This window comes from Lepidothrix coronata, unplaced genomic scaffold (assembly GCF_001604755.1).
Source record: "Lepidothrix coronata isolate B3197 unplaced genomic scaffold, Lepidothrix_coronata-1.0 Scaffold22, whole genome shotgun sequence".
In the NCBI taxonomy this organism is placed as follows: Eukaryota; Metazoa; Chordata; class Aves; order Passeriformes; family Pipridae; genus Lepidothrix; species Lepidothrix coronata.
In genome coordinates, this window is record NW_016690202.1 from 193,960 (window position 1) to 210,392 (window position 16,433).

Below are 16,433 nucleotides of genomic sequence, written 5' to 3' on the forward strand. Positions count from 1 at the left end.
AATATAATTTTATTATTTAAACCGTGTTTATAGTTAGTGGGGTGAAGGCTTTGATCCAGAATTAAGTTCACTGTGCTTTATTTGGTCAGTGTGGTTTTTTTATAAGGCTGAATATCTGCACTCTGATGCAGATATTAAACTTGTCCATACTGAAGTGTTTCACAGGTGTGTAGAACCAGAGGAAGAATCATAATTACTGAAATAATCAAAAAGCACTTGTGCTTGTAAAACCATGTTATTGATAGTAAAATGCACAGAGTAGAGTTTGAATTTATTAATGATAGTTGCAATTAAATTCAGTACATGTGGTTCTTAATGTAACATCACAGCAATTTGGTACAGCTTGCACAGATATCTTAAACTTGAGGCAAGATATATCTGTTTCGTGACAATAGTTTTTGAAATACACAGGGCCTCAAGGGCAAGAGTCTCTGGTCCATTAAGTCTGCTTTGTATTACTGCAGTGGAATGACACGGTCCTAAAACGAGCCCAACCTGAACTGGCCAGAGGAGAATTCCATGTAGGATAAGGGCAAAAGCGCATAGTGTTGTCCTCTGGGACAGGGCTGGTGACTGAAAGCCATGCCGAGTGGTAGCAAAGACATCTTTTTCTCTTTTTAATGCCCCAGGTTCTTGCTTGCTAAGTAGGTGATCTGAAGGTCCTGACCCTGCTAAATTTTACCTTAAGCAGTCTGCATGTGTTGGATGCTGGGCAGCGGAACTAGGACAGACAGGTCTTTTGGGTCTTCAGTTGAGGCTTTCAGAAAGGAGACGCTGTAATGCCAGTTGTTGCGGGTCACTTGCAGTTTAACTGAGATCTGAACCAGAGTGTTGCAACCCTTAAGAACTCCGTGATTTTTGGTGTGGTATAGTTCATCCTTATTTTCAATGGGTGTGAGTAAAACAGCTAGGTAACAGGGTAAAAGTGGCATCTTTAGGTTTTTAGAATGGATGGTGTTTATATACCTAGGAAATAAATGATTTCTCTAATCTAAGCTATTGGCTAGCCCCATGTAGAGCTTGTTTATGCTTTTCCCAACTGTTTTTTGTAGATCCAGTTGTGGAGCTGTGCTGTACTATTACAAAGCTAGCATCAGGTTAGTGAACCTTGTCTGGAGCGAGAAGGCCTGTACTGACACAGCTGATAATCTATTAATTCCTTGAGGCTGTGAAAAAATCTTTGAGGCAGGTGAGTCCTAAGTGAAACTAGAAAAATCATGTAGGAGCTGTAATAATTCAGGCTGATGTGAGACAGAAAAAGAAGCTTCTGTTTACTACATTTCAGATTTTTTTTTTCTTGGAGACACTCCAGCTGGAGAAGCATGAGAGAACTGACCTTTAATTTTAATATCATTGCTATGATATATAAGAAAAATGAGGATAGGGATCTTATCCAGGAAGGACATTTCTTTTATTTCTGTCCTTCATTTGTTTATATGTATATTGTTTTAAAATCCAGCCTTAGAAATAAAATGTTTTCTAAATCATCCTGTATGAATTACATACTTAAGGTTTTGCTTATTTTTTACTTCATATGGGGTGATCTTGGCAGTTTTTAACATCTTTATCAGTGAGTCAATAATCTTTTGGAGCCTTATTCTGCAGTCAAAAGTAATGCTTCAGTATGGCATGCGTGAGAATGCGCCAAGAGATTAACGTGACTTCAGGTGTCTACAGAAGGCAGTATCTGTCATTTGCTGTGCTGTTATAATGATGAACTACAACCAAAACAACCTGATTGAACAAAACAAAAAAAAATCTGATTAATAGGAAACAAATTAAAAGTACATATTGCAACGCAAACCCATGGATAATTCTTGCTTATACATTTTGGCAGTTTTTCCACAAGCATTGTCTGCTGCAGTATGACAGTGCCTAGCATTACAAGTAAATTTTTGTGTTAGAAATTGAACACAATGACATTGTAAATATTCAAGGAAAAAATACCAAGGGAAGTACGTGGGTCCTAACTTGCAGTTACATTTTGTTCCTGATGAGTGTGACGTTTTAAATTTAGGAGAATTAGCTTTATAATGCAATACTGTGTGCAGGTGTAACTGTTCTTGTGTATATAAGCTTATGTCATGCTAAAAGGTGTTGTTTTAAAATGCAGATTCTGAACAGTTGCTGGAACTTCCTAGGAAGTGCCAGAATTTGTTACCAAGGTCCCTAATTCTGCTCTCCTTTGCCTTTGCGTTGTGATCTCTAATTGCATTGTTTCACACTATTTTTTCCTGCCTCATTCAGTGAACAGGATAGGCGGTGCTCAGGAATTGAGCAGCTACTTGATATTTTAGGCCTTATCATTCATTTAGCAGCCACGGCTTTATTTACTGCACACCATTTAAAATTCTCTAAAGAATACATAATTATTTATTCCCCTATGGCCTTTTCTAGGGTGCCTGGCTGAACTATTTTTGTCCATTTGATTGTATTTTCATGCATGTTTTCTGATCAATGCCCATAACTTTACTTTCTTTGCTGTGTGAAATAATTGTGTGTGCACACTTACACAGAGTTCATGTACGTAACTACTTTTGGAAGAGTTTTGCAATTATTCCCTTTGATAACTTATTGAATGGAAACTGAGTAGAAACTTTACAACATCCTTTTTTGAGGTTACTGTAAATAAATATAAAAGAATGCAGTAAAAGGAGTAAATGCATCCATCCATATAACTTGAACCATTCTCATATGCAGCCTTGTCTTTCATGATGCTCTTCAACTTCACATGTATCTTGACTGTATGACCTCTATGTCAGACAAGTTGTCCCTTTGTTTGAATGTAGTTGATATCCCCTGCTGGGCATGATTGCAAAGACAACTTAACTAATTAGCTTTCAGAATATAAGTTCATGTGAGAAATAAAAAAAAGGAAGGTGGTGGAACACTGCAGCAGATTGCTAAAATAACAGTAAAATGTTTGTTTGTAATTTCCATTTGACATCGAGGTATCTGGCCAGTCACATACAAAGTAGTTAGTTGTTAATTGTTCTCAGCAAGAGTTTTAGAAATGTTTAACAACAGTGTTTCTGTTGTTATGCTAGTACTTTGTGGAAGATTGTAATCAATTATAATTATTTATAGTGGACAAAACTGTTATGTACTTCATCTTTTTTGTCTTAAAGAACATAGTATAGAAAGCTTGGTGGTGATGGTCATCTATTTAGCTTGTGATCCTGTTGTAAACAACTTTTGCAAATGATCAGTGTTAGAAGAACTTAGTATATCTTTGTCACTGACTCTTGCAAATTTTAGTAGTGTTACCAGTGCATCATAGCTGACTGTAAGGCTTTTCCATAATATCTATTGCCTGAAATACTTTAATATTGCTGCTACAAAAAGGCCTAGTCTTTTCCAATTGCTAATGATAATATTTCAAATAAGAGTAGAAGGTGGTACATATAAAATATATATCATCTTTTATTGTTGTCACAACACGTCTTCTGTCTCTCTGCTACTAGTGGGACGACAGGATTACAGTACTTTTCTTAAAAAGGCCACTTTCAATTGAAATGTTTTATTCCTAATACACTGTAACTTTTTTTTCTGTTGCAGAAGGAGTTGAGCCTTCCAAGAAGAGGAAGTTTGTAAGTATATGAAGTTTTTCTGTATTGTGCTCACAGTATAGTACATGGTTTTTATGATTTTAGAGTGGACTAGTCTTCTTCTCAGGACAGTTAAAATGGAGGTTAAGTGTGGTGTTTGATCTGCCTTAGAATACCTGGAAAGAAATGAAGATTGTAAATGAAAACCTGAGGATTGTGCAGTCACCTTTTTATGCCTGTCTTTTAGAGGAGCTGTGTGAGGGATTTTCAAAGTGACAAAAAGTTCTTACGTTCAAGTTTTTGTTTCGTATTGAAGATTTTTCTTGTTAAAAATCAAGGAAGAAATCTGATTTCTTTATGAATGATATCAAATACATGTATCATGAAAGTAGAACTGTTTCCTTAAGAAATTCTGTGAACAGTCCAGTGGATGAAAAGGTAGGAACAAAGAATAGATGAGTTCTACTGAACGTATAGGATTGTTAAGCTACTGTTTTGATTATGGAAGTAAAGACTGTATATTCTTGTATAAATTGTTACTTAGTTATGATAATATGTATTCTGATACTGAGTTTAATTGTATCTGTACAATTTCTGTACCTTGGATTTGATTTTCCAGTAGTTTTGAGCTGTTTGGTTTGAAAGCATGTATTTTTTATTTGTATGTCTTATTTTCTTGTTTTCTGTTAGTAATTTGTTGAGAAAGTATTGGACTATGAACATAACAATGTCTTAAGAAACAAACTCTATTCACTTACTACTTTCTTTCAAAAGTGCTTTAGTACTACAAGACAATCTCTGTACGTGAATAAGCTTGCGTTAGTGTGACAACACATTGTGAAACAAAACGCTAAGCTCTGGCACAAGGGGCTAGTTACTCGGTTTCAGCTTGATATTTCTGTGTAGCTTTTGGTGATAGTAAGGTTAGGTATGTGAATAACTGAAACTAACTGCTGGGAAAGTGGATTTAAGTGCTCTGCTGTTCTGACTTAAATGGCATACCAGAAGTCTGTACTTCATAGGATATCTACTGTCTAGGAAAAGACTCGTGTTTTAGGTTCTGATGCATAAGAAATCTTAAACAATAAGCAAACATATTAATTAGGAAAAATCAAGAAAATATAAAACTAATTTCACATCAAATATTTGATTATTGGAATGACAGAGTGAAAAAACCGTTAAGGAAAATGGTTTTTGGTGCCTTCTTTTGGTGTCCTTGGTACTTTATATTAACCTGAAACTGTTGTGTGGGCAGAAGACAGACTCTTTTAAAGTTAATGGCTAAACTCCTGTTGACTTCAGCCAGAGCAGAAAGTGGCTCTTGAAACTTGACCTTGCTTACTCTTGCTAGGATGTCTGACATTGAATCTTATTAGATATTTTTCTCTGAGTTTGAAAAATGACTGCAGTGTAGTCACCTCAATTGCATTCACATACATATTTTTGTGGCTGATCGCTGAGATGTAAGTGCACCTTCTGTAACGTTGCTGAGACTTTATTAAAGTATAGTAAAGAAATAGCCCCTTGTCAGCATAATCATATCTAGTTATTAAAGTGCTTAGGTTTCCGCAGATGGTATTTTAAAGTGTCTTTGATACTACTGTCTTGTTTAACAGGGCTCACAGTGCTGAGGTTAACAATGGCTGTGGCATCAGAGATGGTGTGCATGGGCCATGTTGGCTGCTGTATTTGCATGTTTTATGCATGTTGACACGAAGACTGAATTTCAAAATGTGAAAAGTCCTATGTTTTCATTGTGAAAAACATCTAGAGGTCCTGAATGGCTCCAGGGAAGCACAACACACTGTATTCTGGAGCTTCAGAGCCAGTGGCATGCCAAGGATGCACCTTTAGGCAGGACAAGGAGAGCTGATTCAAGGGTGAGCAACCTTAGCATAGTTGGCATAAACAGAGATAAAGGTGGTGGTTGAGAAAGAAGTGAGGTTTTCCATACTCAGAGCGTGCCCTGGCTGTGCTGGCACAAGTGGTCCAGTGGACACAGGCAGAACTGATCCTGGTTGCACCTTGCTTCATGCAGGTTCTTCAGCATGTTTAACTGCCCAGCTGCACAAACACCTTCTGGCAGCGGGTTGTGATGGCATGGAGGCAGAATGAATATCTGGGAGCTTTCTCTCAGGCTGTCTCCAGTAGCAAAACTGACTTTATATAAGCTTAACATGATTGTAAATCTGCACGGCTGTTAGTATCCCACTTTCAAGTCCATTAGAAAATTATACTGAAGTACATTTTTGCACACTGCCACTGTGGAGATGGATTATTTATATCTTGTTAGATATTTTTACTGATTTGTTATTTTCACCAAACACTTCCAGATACCAAGGAAGACATTTATGTTTAATGTTAAGCCAGACTCAGAAATAGAGATTTAATTTGATCAGAATTAAGTGTTGCTGTTGTCTGTCTATGAAGCATGCAAATTCTCTGATGAACCAGGGAATGTCTGATAACATCTACAAATCACTATGCTTTAGACATTTAGAGTGTATCTAGCTGAAGTAGGTAGCCAGAGATGATCTCTCAGTGCATGGTGTGAGTTAAAGCAGGTGAGTTTCCATCACTGAATTAAGGCATGAGTGATCCTTATCCTGATTTGTTTCCTTACCATACCCACAGAGTTCAGCAAAATAAAAACAGGAGAGAGACAGGGCGTGAACTCAAAGGTTGTGGCACAAAAATTAAACTTAGCTTTGAGTAGGTACATTCTGGTTTAAAATGCTCTTCTCCTAAAAACAAATTAATTGGGCTTCTCTGAGGTGGAGAGGAGCTGTCAGAAACAGAAACACATAAAAGAAATGAGTGACTAGAGGCAGTTTCTCCTTTATTTAGAGCTTCCATGGTTAAAGTACCTGCCCTAGAAGTAAAATACCTGACTTTTCCAGACTAAATCTGTTCTCTTTCTGTCTTCTTTTGTTATTTTTTTTCAATTTCAGTTTAATTTGGAGAGGACCTCTTTTATGTATTTATTTTTGCTGCATCTGTCTTTCTCCTGACATTTCTGAAAATAATTTCAGTAATTATAAAATATGGACTCAGGTTCAGTACCAGCACTTATGTAATCTGCTTGCTCCTGTGGAAATGTCAAAGTTGTTCACAGAATTTTCATTAAACTAATTTATACATTACAGTGAAACAGCTGATATCCTTGGATAACAGCAACATAAGATTGTGACCAGCCAAGAGTGTTCAAGAGGAACACTAGTTAAAGCCACTTCTTGCTTAGGCACTTGATTAAATAAGTTTCAAGAAAGTTACAAACAGTTTCGTAAGCAAGTTTTTTATCAGTGAAAAATACGGACTGTCAGTTCCCCTTAAGGAAAAAGTGGGAATGATCCATTGAGTGGAATGGAATTATGAGATCGTGCCTACAATGCTTAAGAAAAACAAAGAGAAGAGCTCTAAGGCTCTAAGGACAAAACTGGTATTGGATTGACAGTTTCTGTGTGCACATAGATTTCTATATAATAAAAAATTGGATATGTTTATAGGTGACCTGCTATCTTCAATTTGGAGAATGGCATAGATTAAATATTGTTGCTAAGTAATGAATTTCTCTGTTCTAATATGGATGGATTGTGCCCTGAGAGATACATTCCATAGCCCATTTTGATTCTTAAAATGCGTATTTAGTGTTGTTACCAGCATTATTTCTGTCCTTACCTTTCGGGGGTTTTCTACTGCTGTCACTGAGTTGAATTTTTTTTCCCCTGCATCTCTTGGGTTCCTTGTGACTGACAAAGAAAAATTTGATTATGTTTTTTATATGATTTAGGAGCCAACAGTTACTGTGACATGATTCTTTTCCCTCACAATCTTTCTTACTTCAGCCTCCATACATGTTTTTGCAAGTCTGCTGACCATTGTCTGTGTTTCCTTCTTTTAAAGTTGTATTGGGCTAACAGGTAGAGTAGTGGCATGTACAGTGTGCTGGGTAGCCTTGTTGCCACCTTCCTGTTGCCAGTCAGTGTAGAGTCTTCTGCAGATAAGTCGTCCGTGCTGTGGAGAGCACAGGCCTGATTTCGGTGTAAACAACACATCCCTTGGTATTTTATTGCTGTTAGTTGTGTCCTTGGCTATCAGTATAGGTCATTCTGTTTAATCTTGTTTTGATGGGTCTTTTTGGTGCTTGCACACATAAATTTGCATCCCTGCTTCATTTACACCAATATTAATATTATTACTTGTATCTGCAGTTGTCTCTTAACTCAGATTTTACTAGTATATGTGTGGATTTTATACATTTATGTCCTCTATGATTTATCACATCACATGTTAGAGAAAGGAATGATCTATTTCAATGTAATTCATCGTGTCCCTTTTCAGTGAAAGATTACATATACTATTTGTGAGTATTTTAAAGCTTTGTGATACCCTTTAACTATTAAATTCATGCTCATCTGTGTGTGTGCATGCACACAGCCTTTATCTATACATGAAAAAAAAAAGTCAGATGGTGCTGGTGATGACTTTTTTTGTGTATTTGAAAACTATTCAAATACATAACAAAATTTTTCAAATAGCAATCTCCCTGGAGGGGATGCCTAGAAAATGCCTAGAAAATGAGGTGGTCATGCTTTAAAGCTTAATTGTATAATGTGGTATTTATCTGCTGTTGTTCTATGAGTGCTGTGGTATCTAAGTAATGTAAAGTGACCAGATACTGTGCGTCTCCACAGCACACTGAGTGTGCTGTGCCCTGTTGGAATTTTGCTTCAGCTACTTAGGCAAGGACAGGACAGGGTCAAGAATGAAAAATAATCTTAAGTAGTTCTTTATCAAAACTCTGATCAGACTTAAGCCACAGGGGAAAAGCAAAATTAAATCAGCCTATAGGGTCAAGCCATAGTTCTGTAGGCATGTGGCAGAATTTCAGGATGGGGTTGTCACATGATGCTTGGTGGAAGCAAAGAGAATTAAGTATCTGGGTGCTTACATGCTTTGCCTAAATTGAAAAATGTTCATGCAGTACAATAGTTTAAAATATTTTTATACATGCAAATAATTATTTTATAGCACGAGGTTCAACCTGGTTTGAGGGACAGATCTCGTCGCTAGTGAATTGCTGGTGATGTGAAAACAGGTGCCAAGGTGCTAAAATAATTGAATCTCTACAAAGAAATAGCAGTAAAAATCTTACCAGTTCACTACTAAAACTTGAACAGTCAATTAGGCAAAACAAGGCAAGAAAAGAGTAATGGGATGGAGGTCTGACAAATTGGCTATCCTGCTGTTCCCCACGCATCAGTCCCATGCTCCCCTGAGCAGCCTTTTCTGCTTGCGGACTTTTTCACTGAACTGCTCCCTCTGTGTCTTTGGGTTCTGTTCTCGTATCCTGCATTACTTGTTGAACCAGCAGTTTGTGGTGTTTGCAGTGTTTCTCTGTGCATAGAAGCAGCAAGGGATATATAGCAAGAGCATATAGAACGTGGTAGGGGAGTTTAATGGCTGGAAATGTGAGCTGCTGAGGCAAGGAAGTAGTGATGTTTGAGCAGCAGGGTGGGGTCTAGGGGTAACATTTTATGAATGAGGTAACTGTGTGGTTCAGTTCTGACTGTCAGTGGCAAATGTGATAGATGCATATTAACATTCTTAAATTAGCATTGGCTATGTCCTCTTGTTTGTTTTGTGAACAGACATTGCATTGCCAGCAAGTAAAATTCTTTCTCTTTGATTTTATTCTGCAAAATTGTATCACATACACAAAAAGAACAAATGACCATATAACCACCTGTTTTATTCTGCTGCCTAAGAAAGTATTTATGCATTGAGAAAGCTGGCAGAAGAACATTGTGGCTAATCACTGTTAGTCAACACAGCTTGAATTTTTAATAGTAAACCTTGAAAATCTGATATACTGAAACAGCATCTTGTACACTCTTTTTTCCCCCAGTGCCATTAATTTCGGGAAGTCTAGTTTTAAGTTAAGTAATGTCTGAAATTTGTCAAAAAGAATTGTCACAAAGGAGTAATCCTCACGAATTGCAGGCTGCTGTATGCTGTATTGATGAATTGATTTTTTTTTGCATTGATGCTACAAAGATTTGAATAATTTCTTAATCTACAGCCTCTTTTTGAGGCTGTGCAATTTCTTGCTTGCAGACATTTAGCTTCTGTAGGATTGGGGCCATGATTGGGCTCTGGGCAAATTACATGATGGCTTGATGAACCTGTGCTCTGCTTAACGAATTGTAATGAGAAGTTGTTTTTTTTTTTGTTTGCTTGTTTATTTGTTTGTTTGGTTTTTTTTTTGGTGGAGGTTAACAGTGAGGTAGAGACTAAAAATAAATGTTTGGTTTTACCTTAAGAAAAGAGGCATTCAGATTTCTGTGCAATATATTTGTTCCTGTAATAATGGCCAGTCTTCGCGAGCGAAGATTTGGGAAAGGTCATTAACCCTTCGAGCCTGCGCAGTGGATTTTTTAGGTGAGACACAGCGTGCGCTGAACTGAGCCCACCCTTTAGTCCTGAGGTTCATCTGCCGGGGCCGAGCGAGCTTGGACGGTGGCAGTGAGGTCCCCAGAACGTAGGTTTGTTTAGAGTGACCTTCTCTTAGATGGATTGCCACACAGGGCTGACGAGCTCCATCTGCCCGGGGGGCCGGGAATTGAACCCGGGTCGCAGCGGTGAGAGTCCTGCACCCTAACCACTAGACCACCAGAGGCCCCTCTGGTCCACCAGAGGCAGGACTCTCACCACTTCGACCCGGGTTCGATTCCCAGCCCCCCGGGCAGATGGAGCTCGTCAGCCCTGTAAGGCAATCCATCTAAGAGAAGGTCACTCTAAACAAACCTACGTCCTGAGACCCTCACTGCCACCGTCCAAGCTCGCTCGGCCCCGGCAGATGAACCTCAGGATTAAAGGGTGGGCTCAGTTCAGCGCACGCTGGGTCTCACCTAAAAAATCCACTGCTGCGCAGGCTTGAAGGGTTAATGACCTTTCCCAAATCTTCGCTCGCGAAGACTGGCCATTACTTACTTATATTTGTTCCTGTAGTAGCAGTAATATGACCTGTATTCTAATGCTGAACATTAGAAATCTGCCTGCCCTGCGTCTGCTGTCATGCATTCTGGCATTACTGATTTTCCCTTTGAAACTTGCAGTACTACTGCCATTCCATTATATAAAGTAGAGGCTGACTTTCTACAGATGTCATGAGTGAAGATCATGAAATCCCAATGAGCCACTTCTGTTTTGTCTCAGAGGAGGAGGGAAGTCTTCTTTCCCCTCCCTCTTTCCTATGAAAAACAGACTTGAACATTTTTTACTACTGTCAGTATTCTAAACCAGTATTGTTGCTTATCATAATGGACATTAGTATATTTGTTATCTGCAGTTATGTGTCCATAGACAGAAGTTTTAAAGCAGGCAGATGACAGTGTGGCAGCAGGGTCTCTGTTGCTTGCTCTATAGCTAAGTTGGCTATTTCTTTTTTTTTCCCCCCCCTTTTTTTTTTTTTTTTTTGGTGAACATACAGTGTTATGTTTGTGGCTGTAGCCATTTTTACATCTACTACCAGTTCTGTCTCTGCCTAAAACGTCTTGGGCCTGTTAACGTTCCTCCATCGTAGTATCTGCCTCCCTTCCATGGGTCATGTGAATGGACTTCTTGACACATTTCCGTTTTGCTGGAGGTTTTCCATCTCTTTGTATTTTCAGCCTCTGTGTAAAGCCATGGACCTTACCTGCAGATATGTTCTCTGAGGAAGAGAAGTTGAGACCTGGGACAGGGATCCTGAGCCAGGTTTAGGCTTGCAGAACTCGTTCATGTGGATGTAGTTTTCGTATGGAGATAGGCATACCAAGAACCTGTTTGCCAAAAGCTTTGTGTGTGGGAGGATGGTGGTGGCTCTTGGGACTAAATTGAGGGGCAGGCAGCATGTGCAATACTTAGGGCGGGGTTGATGGCTCAGTGAGAGACTGGAGCTTGCAAAAACAGAATAGGTTACTTCAGCCAAAAGTCTGGGCAGCAGGAAGGTGGGTGGCTTCTGTGGCAGGCTGAAAAGGAAAGGGGGGGATGGATGGCAGCAGGATGGCAGTAGGTTTGGTGAAGGAAAATGTTGCTTTGACATGATACCATTCTGTTCCATAAGAGCTAATCAAGGAGTTCTGCCTCTGTGTAGTCTTTAAAGAATTTTTGCTCATTGAGTTGTGGCAGCAGCCAACCTGGCATTAGCACACATTCCTGCTATCTGTGTGCTCTTCTCTGCCATCTCTGTCCCCTTGCCCTTTCTCCCAAATATTGTAGGGTTTCTGCTTCTCTGCTGTATTTTTTCCTAGCCACCTAGTCAAGCTTAGATCTGTGAGGTTCAACAGGGTGTGTTGTGACAGCTCTCACAGGCATGTGAAAAGGTGAAAAAGTGTGCTGAGGATAAGTGGATCCATATTATTGCCATGCTTGCCTGAAAAGGGTGGCAGATAACTGCTACGGGAAGCAAATGACTCTAAAAGGCTGACACAGGTTTTTGGAGTTTCTTACTTTATATTTCATTGTGTGTTGACTGCAACAGTGCAAGAGGCAGTGTAATGGCATATAATCATATTTCCTCATATCCCAGCAGCTTCACTCATGAATGTTTAGTGTGGCCATGCCCCTAGGCAGTGAAGGCAAGCATGGTATTTGAGACAAACATGCTATTCTGGGTATCTGTGACGTATCTGTGATGTTTTTTCCGCTCTGCTATGTGGTACTATTTTCCAGTCAGGTGACTAGACTTATATCCCACTTCAACACAGCATGTAATAGAAACAAGATTAAACCAGGCATATTCTACATTCATATGTAGGTATGGCCTTGAGACCCAGCCTCAACTGCTCTGTGATTCTTCTTAATATCAAGATGCTACTGAAAATGAATTTCTATAGATCATTGTCATATTTTGTGAGAATACTTCTCTCCTAGATACTGCTACGAGACACTTAAAATGTTTTAATTTACATTTAAAAATATGGCTGTTTTTATGGTTGAAATGCCTGTCAGAAGAACCAAGAATATATCTATGTAGATCTAAATCCAGAAAGCTTTTATATTAGTGCTCTATAAGTCAGAACTTTGTTGGCTTTTTTTTTTTAAGCCAAGTTTTACCAGTAAGCCATACCAGCAAATCTGTCTTGGTGGGGTGAGGGCATGGGGTGGAGAGATCGTAATTTTTGAGAACCTTTTACTATATTGCTTATAGGGTAGAAACACTAACCAAGAAATTACACTGGGCTGCAGATGTAATAAATCTGGTTGACTGGTTTTAGTCATTATTTTTCATTAGTGACCTAGGTGATGGAATAGATGGTGTTTATTAAGTTTGCAGCAGGCAACAAGCTGAGAAGAATGCAAATATATTGAAGAACAGTATGGGGTTTCAAAATCATTCTGACAACCTGGAGAAATTATACCAAGTAAAATAGAACAGCCCAGAAAATAATCTGATTTTCAAGTGCAAGATAGTTGGATAAGTGTCAGTTTGCAGAAGAGGATCTGTGATAATCTACAGTGTGATGCTGATGGGGGTCAGTGGGTACCTCATGCTGGGAAGCAGATATTTTGAGCTGCAAAACATGCATCATTATTCTTTCCCAGACAGAACTTATAAGGCCTTTTATTGGAGTTCTGTGTGTTGAGATGGATCACCTGAGAGGAAATGACAGCTATCAACCGGTTAGAAAATCTGACATGGTATATGGAAAAATATTTACCAAGCTAGGGTTATTTACTCCAGAGAATGAAAGGCTGAGGGATGTTCGTGAAAGTCTTCCAGTGTGTGGAACATCTGCTGTGAGTTGGAAGTAAAAGTGTTTTGTGTGTTCTTGGGGTGTACAGCGAGACATAATGTGTTTAAGTTGGAACAAGGGGGATTTACTTTGGAAATTGTGGAAGGCCTTAGCGTCTCTCAGCAGTGAAGCAGAGGAGTTGTGGAATCACTATCAGCTTTTAAGAACAGATGAAACAAACACCTGACTGGAGCAATAAGGGTAATACAGGTATAATAGACCTCTTTGGGGGAAGGAAAATATGATCTCTTGACTTCCTTCTAGCTTTCTTTATAATCTGTCATTATGTTTGTGGGATTATTTGCCCAAACTTTCTGCTGAAGCTTGATGCCATATTTTACGTATCTGCTTTCATGGAAGAAAATACTGTCTCGTAACAGACATTACTCATTTATACTTGTCTGAAACGACAGGATTCCCTGTGGAAATGTGTGTAGGGCTTCACGTAAGCATAAGACAGGTCAAAAAAAAGACTCAAGCTTCAAACTTCTTGAGGTTTGTTTTTTTTTTTTAAAAGACTGATGGCTCTCTTTCTGCTGCTCACCTCAGCTCAGAGCACTTGCCTACCTCCAAGGGAACTAGAAGGTGAATTTAAAAAAAAAAAATTGAGCATACTTGTGTAGCCTGCAGAAGCTTCTGCAGGCATATCTGTATTTGTGTGCATGATAGGGCCTTAATAAAGAATCAGCTATCAATCAGCCAAAACAGAGCTTGGTAACTCTGTACATACATACCTATTAGTTGTTGATAGATGGGTGTAGGGTTTGGGGAAAATGCAGCTGCAGGCTGGATAACGGAATCATAGAATTTCCTATTTGTCCTTTAACATTTTGAAGAAGATTTATAGATACCATAATGATCTTGGAAAACTATTCAGTAGAGGATTTTTATGTTTTCAAAGTTTTTTTATGTTTTTATTCTTTTGATGAAAAATAAATATAGGAAAGTTAAATGCCATCAATTAGCACTGAAAAATAGCTTAAATAAAGATGAGATAAACAAATGCTCATTAAGAGCCTGGGTTTGGGTTGTGTAAAAAGGATCTTAAAAGTTAGAAAATAACTGTTTAAACTCTGTAATATAGAACTCTTCAAAAATTAGATCTATTTTTGCCTCTAATTTTTTTAATGCTACCTTTTTTGTGTTGAAAGGTGGTGCAGATTGGGACCATAATTATTACTAATGTGTAATTTCTCAAGCTTTTTACAGTTTTAGTATTAGCTTGAAGTCTGTTGATACAAGCCTTTATTAGTAGAGATATTTTTATTGCTTTCTAATTTTTTTAATTTTTTTTTTATTCTTATAGTATGTGAAATATGATAGGAAGTTGTCTTAAATCTGAAGTAGTTACTCTGGGAGTTTTCCATTAAAAAAATTTTGTCAAAGGGTGTGCTCTTTTATTGATTGAGCTTTTGATTTTGTATGGAATGTTATTTTTGAGCGTTCACAGGCAGGTACAAAATGATGCTGCCTAGTTAAAGGAGATGGGAAACTGCTTGGTGGAATACAAGGAAGGCTATTTAACACGTCTTTGGATGGCACCTCTTGCTGGTGTTATCTATGGTAATAATTCAAATGATGTTTAGACAAAGAATAGACAAGTACCAGTCACATCAGTCCCACTTTAACTCACAGTCACCTGTTTGCACATACAAGGAGGCTGTCCTGGCTCTAGGGAAAATATAAGAACTGTCTATTGAAACTCTCTGTGTAAGAATGGGAGTGTGTGGTGATGTGGAGAGATTTTGCCACATCTTGGCTGGTGCACGTTTAGTGATTGCTTTTGTCTGCAGTGTTTTAGGATTAGTGGATTTAATTAAGATGTTCAGTGTGACAACCGGTTACTGGGTTAACTTACCAGAGATCTACACAGCAATTCTGTTATTTTTATTGGTTAATTAACATTCCTAATATACACATTCCTTTGCTCTATTCCATTGTTTAATAATACAAACAATACCACAGAGCTATCACCAGAATATGCAACCAATTTATAGAAAGTTATTAAAATACATTGGAATTTAATAGAGTGCTTTTTAAAACTATAATTTAAAAACAAATCCCTTACAGAATAGTAAGAGTTACAGCTCTAAATAGACTCTGGCAAAGTGTAGGTAAGACCACCTGGGCTTTTACTGGGTACTCGAGTGACGCATTAATAAAATACATTATTGAAAATTGCTTACTGGTGTCAGATTTATGGATATGCCTGTAAATGTCAGTACATCCACAATGTTGAAACGTAACAGAACTTAAGGCTAGAAGGGTTATCTAGTATGACTTTCTGTTGTGGGATACCAAACAGTCATCCCCCTAACATGGGAGTTTATAGTGCTGTGGACTGGCTTGTATTGAACACTGATAACGCAGGACCATATAGGTTCTACCAAGGTCTGCCCTCTGCCCTGCAGTGACAAGTAATTTATTTCTGCATGCCATGCTGAGCCCATGGTGTAAGCTGAGCTCTTGGTTGTGGGCAAGTGCAAACACGTTCTGTCATTTCATCCACTTCCTTCCTTCTCCAGTGAAGCAAACAGGACAGCCCCTCTCCTTTTCCTTATGTAATCTGACCAAGATGAAATATTCCTTGCAATTGCAAATTGGGCAATTATTTTGAGTTTGAGCATATGAGAGAGACATACCAGGCAGGGATCTAAGGAAGAGCATTCCTTTTACTATCTGGTATTGCTTCCTTAGCTGTGACCTATCTCAAATACTTCTGGGGAAAGTAGTAAATAGCCAAACAACCCTGCACAAACTCGCAGTTAGACATCGATATGAAGAATATTTTATTTTATTTTATTTTTTTATTTTTAGCAGATAGCTAAAGCATGAGATTTGCTTTACATGCATTGCATTGGTCAGTCTGTTGACTTCAGCCAGAGGTAACAAACTAGTAGTTCATATTTCAGACTTCTTTTGTATGTAGTTAATAATGTGCCCAGGCGTGCTCTGTTGAAAGAATGCAGAAAGAGGCTGTGTGTGTTCTTTCATCCCATTTCCTTCGTGCTATGTTTTGTGTCTCACTGATGCCAAGAAGCAATGTTGCAGTCAACTGCTTCGGTATCATTCCAGTTAGAACTTCTTTATAAACTACAGTGTTACC

General features: G+C 38.4%; 1 protein-coding gene across 1 annotated transcript in view; it reads left to right on the forward strand.

The window, feature by feature from the left end:
• Window positions 1-16,433, forward strand: part of MAST4 (microtubule associated serine/threonine kinase family member 4) — a 296,129-nt gene that overhangs the window by 145,864 nt on the left and 133,832 nt on the right. The window contains exon 5 of the mRNA XM_017808069.1: window positions 3,559-3,590. Coding sequence (XP_017663558.1) covers window positions 3,559-3,590 — 32 coding nt within the window. The remainder of the gene's footprint in view (window positions 1-3,558; window positions 3,591-16,433) is intronic.